General features: G+C 39.3%; 1 protein-coding gene across 3 annotated transcripts in view; it reads right to left on the bottom strand.

The window, feature by feature from the left end:
• CUL3 (cullin 3) overlaps positions 1 to 17,675 on the bottom strand; it is a 116,203-nt gene extending 98,528 nt beyond the window's left edge. For all 3 annotated transcript variants that reach the window (XM_033230045.1, XM_033230047.1, XM_033230049.1), the window contains exon 1: positions 17,237 to 17,675. In XM_033230045.1, the coding sequence (XP_033085936.1) occupies positions 17,237 to 17,302 (66 nt within the window). In that variant the 5' untranslated portion in view covers positions 17,303 to 17,675. The remainder of the gene's footprint in view (positions 1 to 17,236) is intronic.

The following is a 17,675-nucleotide window of genomic DNA, read 5'->3' as shown; positions in this document are numbered from 1 at the left end:
AGCCCCTCCCCACTTATTTCAGTTCCCATATCTTTTTTTTCCCCCTGCTTTTGGTCCTCCTTTGCTTTGCCTTTTCTTTATCTGATTCTTTACATATCTTCTGAACACAGCTCAGGTGTCATAACCGCCAGGAATCCTTCGCTGAACTCCTCAAGCAAAGTTAACAACTCTTCTCAGTATCTTCCATGATATTTTATAGTGTAAACTACATTTACCTAACTATACACTAAACAAACTGTAGTGTATTTTTGTTTATATGGGAATGTGGTGATAGTCTGTAACTACTAGTAACAGTTTGTAACCACCACTACACTCCCATATAGCTTAATTATCTGTTTATGCATCTTCTTCCAGTGGACTATGAGCTTCTTAAGTGATTATGCATTTTTCTTCAATGCCACATTGAAGGTTGTAAACAAATGTCTGTTGAATAAATACACTTTACTCATGTTATACCAATGTAATTTTGACAACACATTTTACTTATAAGTCACAATGATACGGGAAAATGGTTGAATGTGTTTACCCTCAGCAATTAATCTAATTTTTAAATAATCAAGTATTTTTCTAACAGAAGTAGTGTACAAGTAACATACTTTTAAATTTTACATCAAGCAATATTTTCAGATTTTTCCCATTCACCTAACTAAAGGCCTTACTCAGAAGGCTGCTTAATCATTAATTTTACTCATAAATATTAACTGGGAAAAAAATGGCAGACGAAATAGGCCCTTCAGAAGCGGATCAATAAGCTACAATCTTTCCCTAAAACAAACAAGTCCAAAAACTACATATCAAATGAAATGGACTTCAAGTGCAGATTAATACATACACATGATGGGGTCTTGGCATCAAATACACGTCAACAGCCTTGGCAAAATAATGATGTTACTAATGAACTTTAATCTTTCCACTTGCCCATCCCTGACACAGAAGCAACACTAACTGCTACTGAAAAGTTTTTTAAATGACTAAATGTTCAACTCTCACCTCATCAGTATGTTAACAATAAAAACTTTAGGCTATACTTCATTCCAGGAACAACAAAATTTAAAGGCTCTAATTTTATGTATTAATGTGTTTTTTTAAAGAGTAGTAACATTCTTTTAAAGTAACATTCTAAATTATTTTAGCAGGGCTTTAATCCCATTGATAAAACTGATTAAGTTGCAATAACTGCAAATACACTAAGGGATCTAGCAACCTATGCTTCAGCAAAACAATAAACTGCACACACATTTATCATCTATATATACAAACATATAATATTTGCTATCTAATTATTAGATGTATACAGGACCCTTCCCCAAGAAGGCCAAGTTACAAAATGATCAGCAAGCAAAGTAAATTCATTCAGCAGAAAAAGAAACAAAAGCTTTTTTAAAGGAAAGATATAATTAAGGATTATTTAATGCATATAGTTTAGTGAGACTTTTAAAAACCAAGTCAATAATTTAATTTTTAAAAGTGATCTTTGCCTCCTTACCTCCCTCTAATCCAGGATTACAATTTCCTCATCAGTAAAGTATCAATAACAAAAATAAGTCTGCAACGGTCTTTGTTTTCCTTAAAGCAAAATCTGTTCATTTACGTTACTTCTGATTTGTAACCTTCGAAATACCTGAATTTGAAAGCATGTCAGTCTATTACATACTTACACATCTTGAAGGTTCTGTGATTACTAAGAGAGAAAACTACATCATGAGACAAATTAAAACTAAAATGAAAAGAAGTGAATTCTTAACATCTACTACATACAAAGGACAAGAAGTCTTTAGTCCTCTGTGAATAATTTTCTACAAGAAAAAATTTAGAACAGGGTGGGTGGGGGAAAGGGTGAGAATTTGAAATTCCAGGCAACTCAGAATGACACAGCTAGAAAAAAAATAAACAAGCGAAAATACTTGATCTTAATTTCAAGCTCCAGCCTCAAAAAAAAAAAAAAAGCTTTGGTACAAGTATCTGAGGAATGGCAGTATTTTTTAAATCAGATAAGGAAGCTCCCTCCCAAACTATAAGCACCTCAGAGTAGATAAGGTCTCTCTTCCTTTATGTTAGTGTATCCCTTACAATGCACAGCACAATGTATAGATAATATTCAAAAAATATTATCTGAATACAGTCCATTTGCAGTTAACGATAAGGAGTCTTATCTGATGACCAACCAGTATACAATTACTTATGACATCTGCAATAATACCATTTATCCATCAGTTATTCCTTAAGCAACATCAACCATCAAAAACACAGCCAAAGATCCAAGCTTTGAGAAAAACAGACCAGTGGGACACATTCAAACAGACTTTGAACAAATTAACCTTTCAAAGCTCACTTTCCTCATTTGCTCCTGGCCAGAGAAATGTGAGACGGTGAACTGTGGGGTAATTAAGAAAGTCTGCGAAAGCATCTGGCACACAGCACTTGCTCAATAAATATGTTGGTTTGTTTCTTCCTTGCCCATGCAGAAGAGACATATAGCCTTGATTAGTGACTTAAAACTGAATGTAAAAACTACTGATGTTTGGTTAACTGGTTTCTCTGGTTACAGTGGAGAAGAGATGGGAGTGGAGGAGTGCTGCCAAAAAAAGAGCTGATGTCAAGGAAAAAGAAAAAAAAAAAATTATCAATTAGAAAAGCACAGCAGCATGGGACAATTCCATGAAATCACAACCTGATCAAAATTCAATTGGGCTCTAATATCATTAAATTACAGAACAGTAACATTCATAATGAGAAAGTTAAATCCTCAATAGAAGGTTCAATTATGATTTGCATTTCAGTCCTCAACATGAGTAGGCTATCCAAAACTCAATTTGAGAATCTGGGAAATTTGAAACAATTTTTTCAAAGACACAAGGTCAAGCTTCCAGATTAGCCTGTTTAAGTGCATTTAAGTCACAGAGCAATTGAGCCAAAAGTACTAACAACTCTTTCAACTATATCTGTGAATGACTTTCGCATATATGGAAAAAAAAAAGTATGTATAACATTTCAAAATGTGATGATGATCACAACAAGTAAGATACAATAATGTAAGTACTCTCATTGAGGTAAAAAGCTTGTCACTGTTCTACGATTGGTGCTATTTTTACCCATAAAAAAAGAGATGTTACAGGATTCCCTTAAACACATTTTATCCAAAAAACACAGCAGTCATCATAACTAGAATTCAGACATCATACTTACAGACCCTCTGTATTAAGAAAATGCGTGATTATATCTAAAATCAACACTATAAAATTTGTTGGATTTCCCAATATACTATGAAATCCAAAACACTACTATTTATACTATTTAACACTACTATTTATACATGGGTCACATGTATATAAAATTACTCTTTACACGTTCTTCTATGATAATGTATAAAAACTCTATAAACTGTAAGACAATGACAAATTGACTGTACCTAAATCAATTACACATAACCCAAAGGGAAAGGAAAAAAACATACAAAATACTGAACTGCCATAGTTTGCCGTCTTTGAATGACTCTAACTGTAATCAAATAAGATATGACAGCAAAAGATCTATGACATAAAATTGTTACAAAAATCTGCTATAAGTCTGTTTAAAACTTTCCGCAACTGTCAACTCACCAAAAAAATGCACACAAGAACACAGCTAACTTTCCCACTGCTTCACATTGGAACTGAACCATCATCACTGAAATATACCTTCGTAGTTTAAAGAAAAATCTAAGATAAAAAGGTAGGTAATTCTTGCAACATCACACAAAATATTTCAAAGGCCACAGGAAAACACTAGTAGTTGGTGCCTAGATTTATGTATAAACACAATTGTCTTTTACTGAAATTTTTGGAGCTAGAATGAGCCTAAGGTAACCCCAAGGTAAAACCTCCTCATTTTACAATGAAGAAACTGAGGCTAAGGAGCTTATCCAAGATCACATGGCACAATGAAGGAGTCCAAGGGTCCTAAGCTGAGTGTCCCTCCAGAGTACCATGTCAACTCAAATCATCAGAGTGCTTAATACTGAGAAACCGTTTTATAATTAAATAGGCCAGTGTTAACACTGAGTTACTATGGCTACATGTTTGTTTCAGTCTGCTAAAGAGAAAGAGCTTTTAACCAGAAATCAAGCTTCTGGTCATGGTTCTTCCATAAATTCAAGTCAGAAGTGTATCCCTTGGTAAACCACTTTCTCTAGACCTCTGTTCCTCATCTCTGCAAGAAAGAACAGATTCTCTCAAAAGTCTCTGCCATGGTTTGAATGTCTGTGTCTCCTCCAAAATTCATGTTGAAATGTAATCGTCAATTTAGCAGTAGGCCGGGCGCGGTGGCTCAAGCCTGTAATCCCAGCACTTTGGGAGGCCGAGACGGGCGGATCACGAGGTCAGGAGATCGAGACCATCCTGGCGAACACAGTGAAACCCCGTCTCTACTAAAAATACAAAAAACTAGCCGGGCGAGGTGGCGGGCGCCTGTAGTCCCAGCTACTCGGGAGGCTGAGGCAGGAGAATGGCGTAAACCCGGGAGGCGGAGCTTGCAGTGAGCTGAGATCCGGCCACTGCACTCCAGCCTGGGCGACAGAGCAAGACTCCGTCTCAACAAAAAAAAAAAAAAAAAAAAAAAAAATTTAGCAGTATTAAAAGGTACGGTAATTCAGGTGCAATAGCTCACGCCTGTAATCCTAGCACTTTTGGAAGCCAAAGTGCGTGGAATTGTTTGAGCCCAGTAGTTCCAGACTAGCCTGGGCAACATAGTGAAACCCTGTCTCTACAAAAAGAAAAAGAAAAAAAATAGCTGCTGACCTGCACCTGTTGTCCCAGCTACCCAGAAGGCTGAGGTGAAAGAATCCATTAAGCCCTGGAGGGTGTGGCTACAGTGAGCCAAGATCAAGCCACTGCAATTCAGCCTGGGTGAGAGTCAGAAAAAAAAAAAAAAGGTAGGGTCTTCAGGAGGTGATTAACTTGTAACGGTAGAACCCTTGTGAATGGGATTAGGTGGCCTTATAAAAGAGGCTGACAGAGTTTACTTTTTTGCCTTTCTACCTCTGCCATGTGCAGATACAGGATTCCTCCCCACCAAAGGATTCGGAGAGGAAACTGCATCAAGACGTTGGAAGCAGACAGCAGCCCTCATGAGACAGCAGAACCTGCAGCACCTTGACCTTGAACTTCCCAGCCTCCACAAGTGTGAGAAAATACATTTCTGTTCTTTATAAATTACTCAGTCTGCAGGATTTTGTTATAGCACCACAAAAAGATTACAGGAGTCACTTTCAGTGCTTAAAAATTAAAATACTAACATAAATAAGAGCACGCAAATTATTATTTGGCTAGTGAGAGCATTCATCAAAAAAGCATATTGCTTTCATGTCTCATTTGCATACACCAAAAGTAGCAAATTATTACTAGGGAATTTAATCCTTGTATTTCCAACACATTTTACTGTTTAATCTATCACTTTGGTATACTCTTAGAGACAAAAAATTAAAAATCGAAGTATTTTAAACATTATTAACTTCAAGGAATCACTTTTTGCTAAGTATACACTTAGATTTCTATTAACCAATTTTTTTTAATGTGTGTAGTCAGCCTTACAATTTAGAGTAGCAAAGTGTTAACTCATAAATAGGTCAACTAGTAATAAGAAGCCTTTCTTACAGGTTATGCTTTTGACTGCTTTATTCAAGTCAATACACACTACGGTCCCCTTAAACAAGTTATATATTCAAATGTTACTGAACAATGCACATTTCCAAGGTTTTTCCTTTTATAAATGGTCCATTTACTTAAAGCCATTACTTAAGCTTACAAAGGAAGCTTACGAAGTCTCCTTCCAACGCCTGGAACCTAAAGTTAGATTCTTTTTGTAGAGTAGTGCACTGTATAAGCTTCAGGGTCCCCAGATCTGCCCCTAGCTAATAATTAAAAAGGTAACCTTAGAATTAATTTTCTGTATAATGAAAACAACATGAACTTTTCAGTCAGACATACCTGGAATTTGAATCCCAACTCTGCCCTTCTCTAGCTGTATATGTAATATCATAAATATTTTACTAGTCCTCCCTGAGACCCAAATAGATTTAAAAACAAGAGTAACAACATCATACTTAAAATTGTTTTGGGGATTTCAGATAATTAGTTCAAAGTATCTAAAACAGCCTTCCACAAGTCAGACATCCAACAAGTTGTTACTAATCTTATAAGGCAACCTCTAGTGGAAATGGAAAGGAATTGGAGATGAAAAAGAAAAAGGAATTTTTCACCATTACTTTGGAGAGGACAGGGCAAACAGAAGAGGCTAAGAGTTTCTCAGTTAAGAGCTGTTCTAGGTAAGAATGACTTACAAACACATATGTCAAAGAACTCCTCTTAGCGGTGATGGCTTGCTTTTATAAAAAAAGTATTGCTAAGAAATCTTGTATTTTCTTAAAGTAGGTAAAAATTCCCCTTTGAAGTCGTTTTATTCATCTGCTCAGCAGTAACATTTCTCATTTAAAGAGTAAATCTGGGTCCATTCCTTTCTCAATGATTACAAGTACTAAATGGAGGTCAAATTAGGAAGTTTTGCTTAGTTACACTTCCAACTTTAAAACCAAATTTTAAAAAAACACAATACTGTCTAGTAGCAACAGACTTGGATTAGGAGTTAAGGCAACTATAGGATCAGTTCTCAATTTCCTGTTAACCGTAATCAAATTGAGCAAATAGTATTCTCCTCCTCTTTAAAAAAGATTCATTAATAACTAGTGATTTTAAAGCAATGGTTAACAGAATTTCTTAAATTGAAGTATTTTACAGAATCCCACATACAAATGGTAACAACAGGAGCTGCTCTTAAGGACCACAGAGGGAGATTTGGAAGATTTCTTTAACACTTCCTAGGCCTCCTGGGTCCTAGACACCCTCCAGGCTCCCTGTAAACATTTGAAAATAACTGCCCTACACGAAACAGAATTACAGTTGAAAATTTTGATTTTATCACTGGGAAATTCTTTTAAATGTCTTAGTGATATCACTATTAGAAAGCATTTTCTGATATGATTTCATTTAATCCTCACAATTTGTGAAAGGCCACTGTAAGTTCTCATCTTGACGAGGAGGAAACAAACTTAAAGAGTCTGCTAGTTCCTTTATTCAACATTGTGTACTATATGCTGGGTGCATACTGCCGTGCTGATCAGTCATAAAAAAGACTGAGGCCTCAAGAAAATTATGCTCTAAAAAAGGAAACACAGACTCCTCTCTCAAGAATCTTGGCTGTGAAAGGAGGTAGTTACTATAATGCAGAAGACAGGGAAAAGACATCTTCCTTCACTGAGACCAGAGGGAAGGAGTTGAGAATGAATAAAGATGCAGATTAAATAACATAATTGAAAGGGAAGAATGCTGAAAGAACTTTGAACTTTCACCTAATTACATTCCTTTTCACAGTGATGTAGTAGTTAGGTTTCTTGAAGAGCAGTAAGAGAATTCTCAATAGAGAGCTTAAGGACAATGATTAAAGTTTGGAATAGCTCAGGCAAGAAAGGGGAGAGGAAGTTGACCGGGGACACAAAAGAAACTGCTCAGAGGCAATGAGAGTCCAGCTAAATTAGAGACCACTATCTTGCAATTTTCTCCAGGAGCAGCTAGAAAATAAGTTCAGTGGGGGCAAACAGGTGGAAAGATCCAAGATACTTTCTGCTGCTATTTCTGGCCTTGTTTTGGGGAGGTAGTAAGAAAGGGTCAACTGGTAACATAGGTGGAAGTGAAAGCACCATGGCTTGGGAGAATGAAAGGGTCTTCCTGAGATCAAAGGGCACATTAATGTGAGAAGGAACCAAGCAACAAGATAGAATAATTAAATAATAACAGCTTGAATTTATTTATAATGCTTAGTATGTGCCAAACACTATTCTAAAGAGCTTTATATGTATTAACTCTATCTTTAAAACAATTTTATGAGGTAGGTATCATCATTTTTTCCTTCTTACAAAAAAGAGAAACAGACAGACACTAAGTGATTTGCTCAAAGTCCTACATCTAACAAACAGAAGAGCTAGGATAGAATGCAATACTGGAGTTGGAAGATTTTTAAAGCAGTAGGATGACAAGCTCTAAGACAGCGTGAAGATCCCTGCAATACAAGCCTGTCTGATTGCCACTGTAGATCCAGTACCTGACCCATAGCAGCAACACACAATAAATGTATTTTAAATTGAATAAATAAATGACTTCCACAGGCAATGAACAAAATTAAGATAGAGGCCAGACATATCTGTGAGGAATATATTAACATAGTATCTGTGAGGAAGGTATTAAACTCCTCAATGACTGAGGAAGCATGAGTTCAGGAAGTCAGATGGTCATAGGGAGAGAGCAGCAGAGTAATTCTCAAGCCAAAAAAGATGATGAACATGGCAATAAACCACATCTGGGCCCAATGATTCAAGGACTATAAGAAAAATAAAAGCCTCAATTCAAAAAGATAAACCTGCATCCTCAGGGCAAAGCCATGTTTCAGGTGGAAAGAAATCAAGAGAATTTTAGGAATAGGCTGAAGATACAGGGAAATTAATCTGCAAGAGAAATAGGGGACCAGAGTGTACAATTTAACAGTGTGACAGAAAGGGATGAGATGTGAAGGGGAGTCATGGTGGAGGAAGTGAAATGTAGAGCACAGCTAGTAAACAGAAAGACTGGACCACAGACCAAGCCTTCAGACTCCCAATTCAGGGTCACTGACAATTGCAACTCATTTTTTCCAGGAGACTAGGCTGACTATCCTGCTACATACAGAAAGTGCCACAAAATCTTTAATGACACACTACTACACCTTAAGACTTCACTTAGAGCTAAAAAATTTCAAACATTTCAGAGCACCATTTGCACTGACTTACTGAATTTATCAATTACTATGGTTTGGCTTAGAGGACTAGTTTCTCATTTAATCAATCATTCACTAACCACCCATACTATGTTAAATGCTGTGTGGGTACAAAAGGGTGTCTAGTATAAGATTTGGACAGGGACCACAACCTAGTTCAGGGGTGGGGAAAAAAAGCGGGGGAGGGGGAGGAGAAGGAGGAGAAAGGGAGGAAAGGAAGGAAAAAAGAAAAACTAGATGTGTTTTTAGATGAACATTTAACGTACATATTATAGAACATGCAAACCAAATGAGTGTTTACTCCTTCAATAAAGTTACGAGAGGTTACACACTTATTCCAAGGATTATGTGTGAATCATATAGGAACTTCTGTTTTTGAAGCCGCCCCTCAAGAGCCAACAGGATTCTTTAAGTGTCCCAGTGGTACTAAACCCATGTCCTTTGAGAATGCTTTCTTAGCACGATTCACAAACTGGCTCTGCAGGCTTTTCAAAACTTAAGTTCTAGAAGTTGTACAATAATATGACAGGACCGTTCAAATAAGTGTATGGCATTCAATGTAACTGCTTGCAAAAATAACATCCAATTTTTAATACTGGCCTAATCACAGCTAAATACTGGTATAACAATAGTTAACTATGTGCTAAGTTCTATTTTAAAGCTTTATTTACCACACAACAAACCTGTAAGGTGGGTCTTATTAGCAGTCTCATTTTACACAGGGGAAAACTGACACTACAAGAAGTTAAGTAACTTGTTAAAGGTTATGCAGCTAGAGGCTGGCGCGGTGGCTCACGCCTGTAATCCCAGCACTGTGGGAGGCAGAGGCAGACAGATCACGAGGTCAGGAGATCAAGACCATCCTGGCTAACACGGTGAAACCCTGTCTCTACTAAAAATACAAAAAATTAGCCGGGCGTGGTGGCAGATACCTGCAGTCCCAGTTACTCAGGAGGCTGAGGCAGGAGAATGGCGTGAACCTGAGAGGCGGAGGTTGAAGTGAGCCGAGATTGCGCCACTGCACTCCAGCCTGGGTGACAGAGCAAGACTGTCTCCAAAAAAAAAAGGTGATGCAGCTAGAAAGACATGGAGCTGGTATTCAAGCCCACACTCTTAACTACTATGCTTTCAGTCTCTTTACTTTTTAGTCACAACCCTATATTCATATGTTGAATACTCCAGTGCAAAAGTACATGAAAATTCTCTAGACTATTCACAGTTTTGTTCTCCTAAGTAGTCAAAGAAATGCAAATTAAAGCATTAAAGTACTATTTTTTCACCTATAAAATTAAACATACATTATGTTGGGTAAGACACTGCTACACAGAAGTTAAACTGATACAACCTTGGGAAATATAATTAATTCTTAAGAGTGCTCACTTCAGAGTCAGATTGCTTGGGTCAGAATCCTAGTTCTGCCACTTGGAAGAATATCTTAAGCAAATTAGTTAGCCTTGCAAAGCCTCATCTGTAGAACAGATAATAGTAGTATTCTATAGAGTTGCTCAAATGAGTAAGTTTAGACATGCAGAGTACATGATAAGCATTTAGAAAGTGTTAGCTATTATTATTACCTTTATGGAGGTCAATTAGGTAATATATTTCAGTTATGTTCAGCTCACTAATTCCATAATCAGAGATGGGCTCAAATATTTATGTGTCTAAATAGTCACAGTTGCAATCTTCTTTAATAGAAAAAATATGGACTCCCTGGAATCAACCAAAATATTTGGCAACAGGGAAACAGCTAAGCAAACTGAAGTAAAGTATGACAGTCATGAAAAACTATGTTTTCAAAAATTACAGTAAGAAATTTTTTAACAGCAGCATATACAATGATTATCTTAATTTTACTGTGTGTTCAGCCAAGAGTATGAAATCAAAATTCCAAAAACACATGAAAATGTTAATGTTGTTTCCAAGGGCTAGGATTACAGGTGATTTTTTTTTTATTTCCCTATTTATACATTTAGGTAATTATCAATTTTTCTACCAGGAATATACATCATTGTTATAACTAGAAAGGTTGCTAAAATAAATTTATTGCTTTAACAGACTATGGTTGAATAGTTTTCACAAAACAGTGATAGACTAATAACTAATTGTAATTCATGTGTTAACTCAGTGATTTGTTCTTACTAGTAATACCTTTACATTTTGTTGACCTTACAATGGGCTAACAAGAAGTACTTTTTTAAAAAGTTGCATTATTTAAAACTACAAATTGTCTAGTAACTTTTATATAAACCTAACAAAACTACTTAAGAGCATCCATGTACTCTGGAATGAAAATAACAAAAAATTACCTCTGAAGTCTCCCAATGTATAACATAACGAAAAGGCATACCCCTTTTTCTAGCCTTAATCATGTAATCTTCCTGAACTGGACAAATGCTTTCATTCCTTAACTTCATTTAATGAATGATGTACAAACAAATGAAGCATTCTCTAATTTGTCTGAATCAAGTTTGTGATTTATGTATTACTTAAAAAGCCAAATTTTTACATTATATTTCATATTAAATAGTATCTTATTCAATATTGGAACTAATAATTTTCCAGGTTCCTCTGAATTGCTATCTAGAAAGACAAGGCAAAATAAATACTTTGTTAGTAACAACTGTATGTTTTTATTTTTCTAACTTCTAAAGTCAGAGGGGTACTAACAGCTATGACAATACTGGCTGTCCCAAAACTATACACAGTATCAGTTTAAGTGTAACACTTTAATGAATCTGTTTTACCTTGTTTCATAACATGAAAAATGAAAAACGAATTTATAATGAATTCTCTACTCTGTGTGATCTGCAAGACTACCATCCAGCTTTCCTCTATGTACCAGTCCAGGTAGTACTATGCAACAACTACCTTCCCTAAGAAAGAGAAATCTACTATGAAGATAGAAGCTGTTCCCTCAAATCTAGCAAACATTTCTGTAGCTCGAAGAAGAAGAAAAAAAAAAAAAGATTAACTGTACCCATCTGTCCTTAGACTCTTTTCTGTTAAGTATACTACAAATGAACATAAAACTCTTTCACTAATGTGAGTCTCTCTGTATGTTCCAGCCAATAATCACTTCCAAACAGTTGCTGTCCATGCTACACAGGTGGAGTTCATCTAGCATTAGGGAGTGGGCATTTCATCATAACACTCTTTCTCATGGTGAGTTAGCAAGCTTTTTATAAACTAACTGAAGCTACTTCCAGGACCCCAAGGTAGAGATCTTAAGAGCCTGATTACATTCTGGAGACACTCATCTTCATAACAGGTTTCCCAAACTCTGAAGGCTAGGCCAAGAAAGGCTTCATGACTGTTTGACAAGAGGAGAAGGCAGCATTTTCATTCAAATGTAACCCCTCCAATTCTAATCAAGCTCATCAAACCCATGTGGACAAAACCCCATACAGTAAAAATGGTAAGAAATCACTTTTCAAAGATAAAGATAATAAAAGATTTACCTGACAGCAACTAATCCTACATGGTGGAACAAAGCCCAGAAGTAAAAAGAGACTCCCTGGGGCAGAATTATTTGATTCAGACCCACATTATTTCCAGGAGTTTCACAATTACTGCCTCCTTTCTTTAAAAAGTTTTGTGGTCCTAGTTGTTCCTTTGCATACAAATAAAAGTTTAAACATTATGAAAAAGATGTGAAATGATATACTTTGTACAAGAAAGCTCATAAACTGGAATAAACTTTTCCTTTGTCAACAGCTTACAAAAACAGAAACTTCCTTATTGTCTTCCATCTTAAAAAGAATTTCTAGGAAAAGGTCTACTTAAAAATGCAAATTGTGCATTAAACTGTGTATTATAACTTCTACAGACAATGATGAAGGTATACTTAAAATATGCACTAAGGCTGCGTGCGGTGGCCCACATCTATAATCCCAGCACTTTGGGAAACAGAGGTGGGCGGATCACCTGAGATCAGGAGTTAAAGACCAGCCTGGCCAACATAACATGGCGAAACCTCATCACTACTTAAAATACAAAAATTAGCCAGATGTGGTGGCGCAAACCTGTAGTCCCAGCTACTCGGGAGGCTGAGACACAAGAATCGGTTGAACCCAGGAGGTGGAGGCTGCAGTGAGCCGAGATCATGCCACTGCACTCTAGCCTGAAAAAAAAAAATGCACTCGAAACACTAAAAAGAATCTGTTATTATTGATGGAAATTTATCTGGAGTAGTATCTATAAAATATCCAGTAAGTTCAATTACCACTCTATTGGGAATGAAAACAAAACAATCTCAAAACATAATTCTATACTTTTCCACGAGTTAATTTCATAAAACAATCTGAGAAGAGTGCTTGAGACTTTTTATTTTTATTTTTTTTAAAACAGAGTCTTGCTCTGTGGCCCAGGCTGGGGAATGAAAGAAATGGGGGGGTGGATTTTGATCAAAGGGTACATGTTGTAAGATGAATAAATCGTGGAGATTAAATGTGCAGCACAGTAAGAATAGTTAATACTACTATATTATATACTTTAAACTTGCTAAGGAAGTAGATCTTAATTGTTCTCATCACACAGACAAAAAAAAAACAGAACTATTGGCCAGGCGCGGTAGCTGACACCTGCAATCCCAGTACTCTGAGAAGCCAAGGCGGGCGGATCAGGAGGTCAGGAGTTAAGACCAGCCTGACCAAAATGGTGAAACTCTGTCTCTACTAAAAATACAAAAACTAGCCAGGCGTGGTGGCGCATGCTTGTAATCCCAGCTACTCGGGAGGCTGAGGCAGAAGAATCGTTGGAACCCAGGAGGCAGAGGTTGCAGTGAGCCGAAATCGTGCCACTGCACCTCAGCCTGGCCTACAGAGCGAGTCTCAAAAAAAAAAAAAAAAAAAAGGTGATTTTGCATTAGCTTGATGGTAGTAATCATGTCAGAATGTATACATATATCAACACATCATGTTGTCCACCTTAAACACAATTTTTCTTTTTTTTTTATGAGACAGAGTCTCACTCTGTTGTCCAGGCTGGAATACAATGGCATGATCTCGGCTCACTGCAACCTCTGCCTCCCAGGTTCAAATGATTCTCATGCCTTTGCCTCCCGAGTAGCTGGAATTATAGGTGTGTTATCACCACATCTGGCAAATTTTTGTATTTTTAGTAGAGACAGGGGTTTGCATGTTGGCAAGGCTGGTCTCCAACTCTTAACCTCAGGTGATCCGCCTGGCTTGCCTCTCCCAAAATGCTAGGATTACAGGTGTGAAGGTGTGAACCACCTTCTCCAGCCGAGTGCTTGAGACTTTTGGTGAAACTATGGTTTCCCTTAAATTATAGTAACTATATATCCAAACAACAGATGTAAAATACAGTAATTTTAAAATATGTACATATGTGGATCCATAAACAATTAAGGATGTACATATGTATAACCATAAACAATTTTTTCTTTTTGAGACAGTTTCGCTTTTGTTGCCTAGGCTGGAGTGCAATGGCGCGATCTCAGCTCACTGCAACCTTGGCCTCACAGGTTCAAGCGATTTTCCAGCCTCAGCCTCCCAAGTAGCTGGGATTACTAGGCATCCACCACCACGCCCCACTAATTTTTTTGTATTTTAAGTCGAGATGGGATTTCATCATGTCAGCCAGGCTGGTCTCAAGCTTCTGATCTCAGGTGATCCACCTGCCTCCGCCTCCCAAAGTGCTGGGATCACAGGCGTGAGCCACTGCGCCCAGCCATATTTTTTCCTTATGGCATACTATGCATTAACTACTTTTGACTAGCAACTCATGCAATCTGTAGTTATGTACAAGACTGCTAATCTGGAAGACAGGAATTCTGAAGGTCCATAAGCACACGGTTAACAAGATAAAACTATGAAATACCCTACCACTAAGATACATATATATTTGTAACAAAGGGTCATAAACTATAATAGTTCTTTTCAATGGGAACCACTTATGAATGTTATTAATATTTATTAAGCAGTAATGAAAAATTCTTTCAGAAATCAGCAGTTATTAACTACTGAATATCAAAACTAGTCACTTACTTCATGTAAGGTTTTCAGAAAAACCTGCAAAAGTCATAGACAGAATGGGTCCAAATTAGCTCATAATCATAACGAAGCTAAAAAAAAAAAAATTAAGTTCCAGTATTATGTGGTAACGCATCACACAACGTTATTATACTGGTCAGCTAAAGGAATAATGAAATTCTCTCCCACCTCTTCTCCCCAACAATATTAGCTCCAGAAGGCAGGGATCTCAGTCTTTCTAGTTATCCTGACAGACCCCCAGAACAGTGCCTGGCACATAATATTCAATATTTACTGAACAAATTAAATGATGGCAAAACAGGCAAGAGCAGGGAAACCCGAAGTGGTCAAAGACTTTGATTACACATAGATGAACGTACAAATGGTCAATGAGAATGCCACTAACTTGAGTGAGTTGATGTCAAATTTGAGTTCCTCCACATTTTAGTAAAAAATCTTACTCAGAACGTTTGAGACTTCAAGAATTGAGTAGTGTAAGGCCGCAAACACTCCCAGAAAATCTGTCGTATAGGCCGGGCGCGGTGGCTCACGCCTGTAATCCCAGCACTTTGGGAGGCCGAGGTGGGTGGATCACCTGAGGTCAGGAGTTCGAGACCAGCCTGACCAACAGGGAGAAACCTCGTCTCTACTAAAAATACGAAATTAGCCGGGTGTGGTGGCGCATGCCTGTAATCCCAGCTACTCAGGAGGCTGAGGCAGGAGAACCGCTTTAATCCACGAGGCGGAGGTTGCCGGGAGCTGAGATCGCGCCATTGCACTCCAGCCTGGGCAACAAGAGCGAAACTGTCTCAAAAAAAAAAAAAAGAAAAAGAAAATCTGTTGTATAAAACTATGAACTTCATAAAATTCTAAGTAATTCTAAACTCTAAAGTGGTCAGAATTTAGTAGGAAAATTAATATTAATCACAAATTCATAACCCAGCTCTGTGCCCAATTATAAGGGAAAACATACTACTAAGCTTCATTAGTACTCACTTGTCAACATTTCTCACGTTTACTTAGAAAAAAGTTTGAAACATTTCAAAAATCTTTAATTATCAAAACCCTTAATTCTCCTAAATACATCGTACCTATTTACACAAAGCAGAGGTTTCCGCACACTGATTTTAGTATTCACGTTCTTGCAATTTCAGAATTCTGCATGAGCTGTATCCCTCTAAATTTTAGGAATTCAGAGAGGCCCTCATGTTCTCTGAGACTAAATAAATTACTTGACTCAACTGGGGCAATCATATTAATATGTCTTTTCTCACGCAACTGCACTTCAGGAAAAGCACTCTTTAAAAAGTGACAACAAACCTCCCTCTTTCGCCTGCACATCATACGAAGTATTTATGAATCTAAGAAGGGAAGACCAAGATCTTTCTCTAATTTTGCTTTTTAAAATCTTCCGTCCGATTGCTAGTTCGTCTGACTTGACGTACGCCTTTTATTGTAGCGACATAGGCAAGTATGTCCAGTTTGTTAACAACAATACATTTTAATTGCTTGCCATAGAGTGGACGAACCAGATATGACACTCAAAGTTATACCCTATATACTAACCACCACAAGGGTACGACTCAACGTAATGCCAAAAAAGAAAAGGTTTCTGAGCAGAACACGTTTGCTGTCACTGAAAGTGATGAAAGAAAGCAACTCTGCAAGGCGACTCCACTCATTCTTTGGGCTCCCAAGGCTGAGAAATGGAGAACCAATTGTCCGGTTTGCTCTCTGTTGCTTCCTCCCACCCGGCCTTCCTCCGAGCGGCGAGGCGATCCTGCACAACAGTTTGTAAAGTGCTTAGGAGGCTTGCAGGATGAAAGACGCTATAAATACGCCCAATGTTACTAGTTTATGACCACTGAGCATTCCGTGGAACCACTGTCACTGCTTTGGCGGCAGGCTGGTGGCACAGCCCTGCCTGGGGAGGGGGACAGAGTGAGAGGGCAGCCCCTTCATCACCCTACAAGCCAGACTGGGTAATTTTTGAAAGTGTAACGAAACCCCACGTGAAAAGTTCCACACACGCCCCACACAGGGAGGACTTCGCCGCTACTAACAGCTCCGGAGCCTGGGCCTACAACCCCGGCAACGTGGGGAGGCGTGGGGCGGCCGAGGGGCCCCGGCCGCAGCCGATGCCCGTCGAGCGGCTGAAGGAGCAACTCTCGGACGGGGGCGCGGCGCCAGGCCCGGACTCCCGGCGCGGGGAACGGCCCGGGAGGGCGGCCGCGCCGGGGCCCCGCGCCGCCCGGTTGCCGGGAAGGCTCGCGCCCCGCGGCCGGCGAGCGTGGGGGAGGGGAGGCCGGGCCTGCGGCCTGTTGGGGGACTTCAGCCCGGGCCTCGCGTGCGGCTCTCGGCCCGGCCCCCGGCCCCGGGGTCCCGGACGCTGAGGAGAGACTCACCGGAAAGGCCCGGATCCGCATCTTGGTGTCCTTCCGGCTGCCCGTGCCTTTGCTCAGATTCGACATGGTGCTCGTCCCCTCCCCGGCGGCGGCTTCAGGTCGCGCTCCGCGACGCCGGTGTCACATTTAAGGCGGGCAGGCAGGCGAGGGGCGACGCTGGGGGAGGCGCGGCCCCCGGGCAGGGCTGGGGAGCTGGCCGGCCCCTGGGCAGCCGCGGCGGCGGCGGGGGCGGCGGCGGCGGCTCGGGCTCCGGCTGCTCCGACGCGGCTGGGGGGCTGCGCTGGCGCGGTGGCTCCGCAGGGTCCCCCTCACGCCCGGCTCTGCTCCCTTTATCGCGCTCCTCCGCGATGGCGGCGGCGGCGGCGACGGACAAACATCTCACTGCGCAGGCCGAACGTCGTCCTCCTCCTCCTCCTTCTCCTCCTCCGCCTGAGCGAGA

Source organism: Trachypithecus francoisi, unplaced genomic scaffold, assembly GCF_009764315.1.
Source record: "Trachypithecus francoisi isolate TF-2019V2 unplaced genomic scaffold, Tfra_2.0 Lachesis_group13, whole genome shotgun sequence".
Classification (NCBI taxonomy): Eukaryota; Metazoa; Chordata; class Mammalia; order Primates; family Cercopithecidae; genus Trachypithecus; species Trachypithecus francoisi.
Note: the sequence above shows the minus strand (reverse complement) of the source record. Positions and strands in the feature narration are given on the sequence as shown.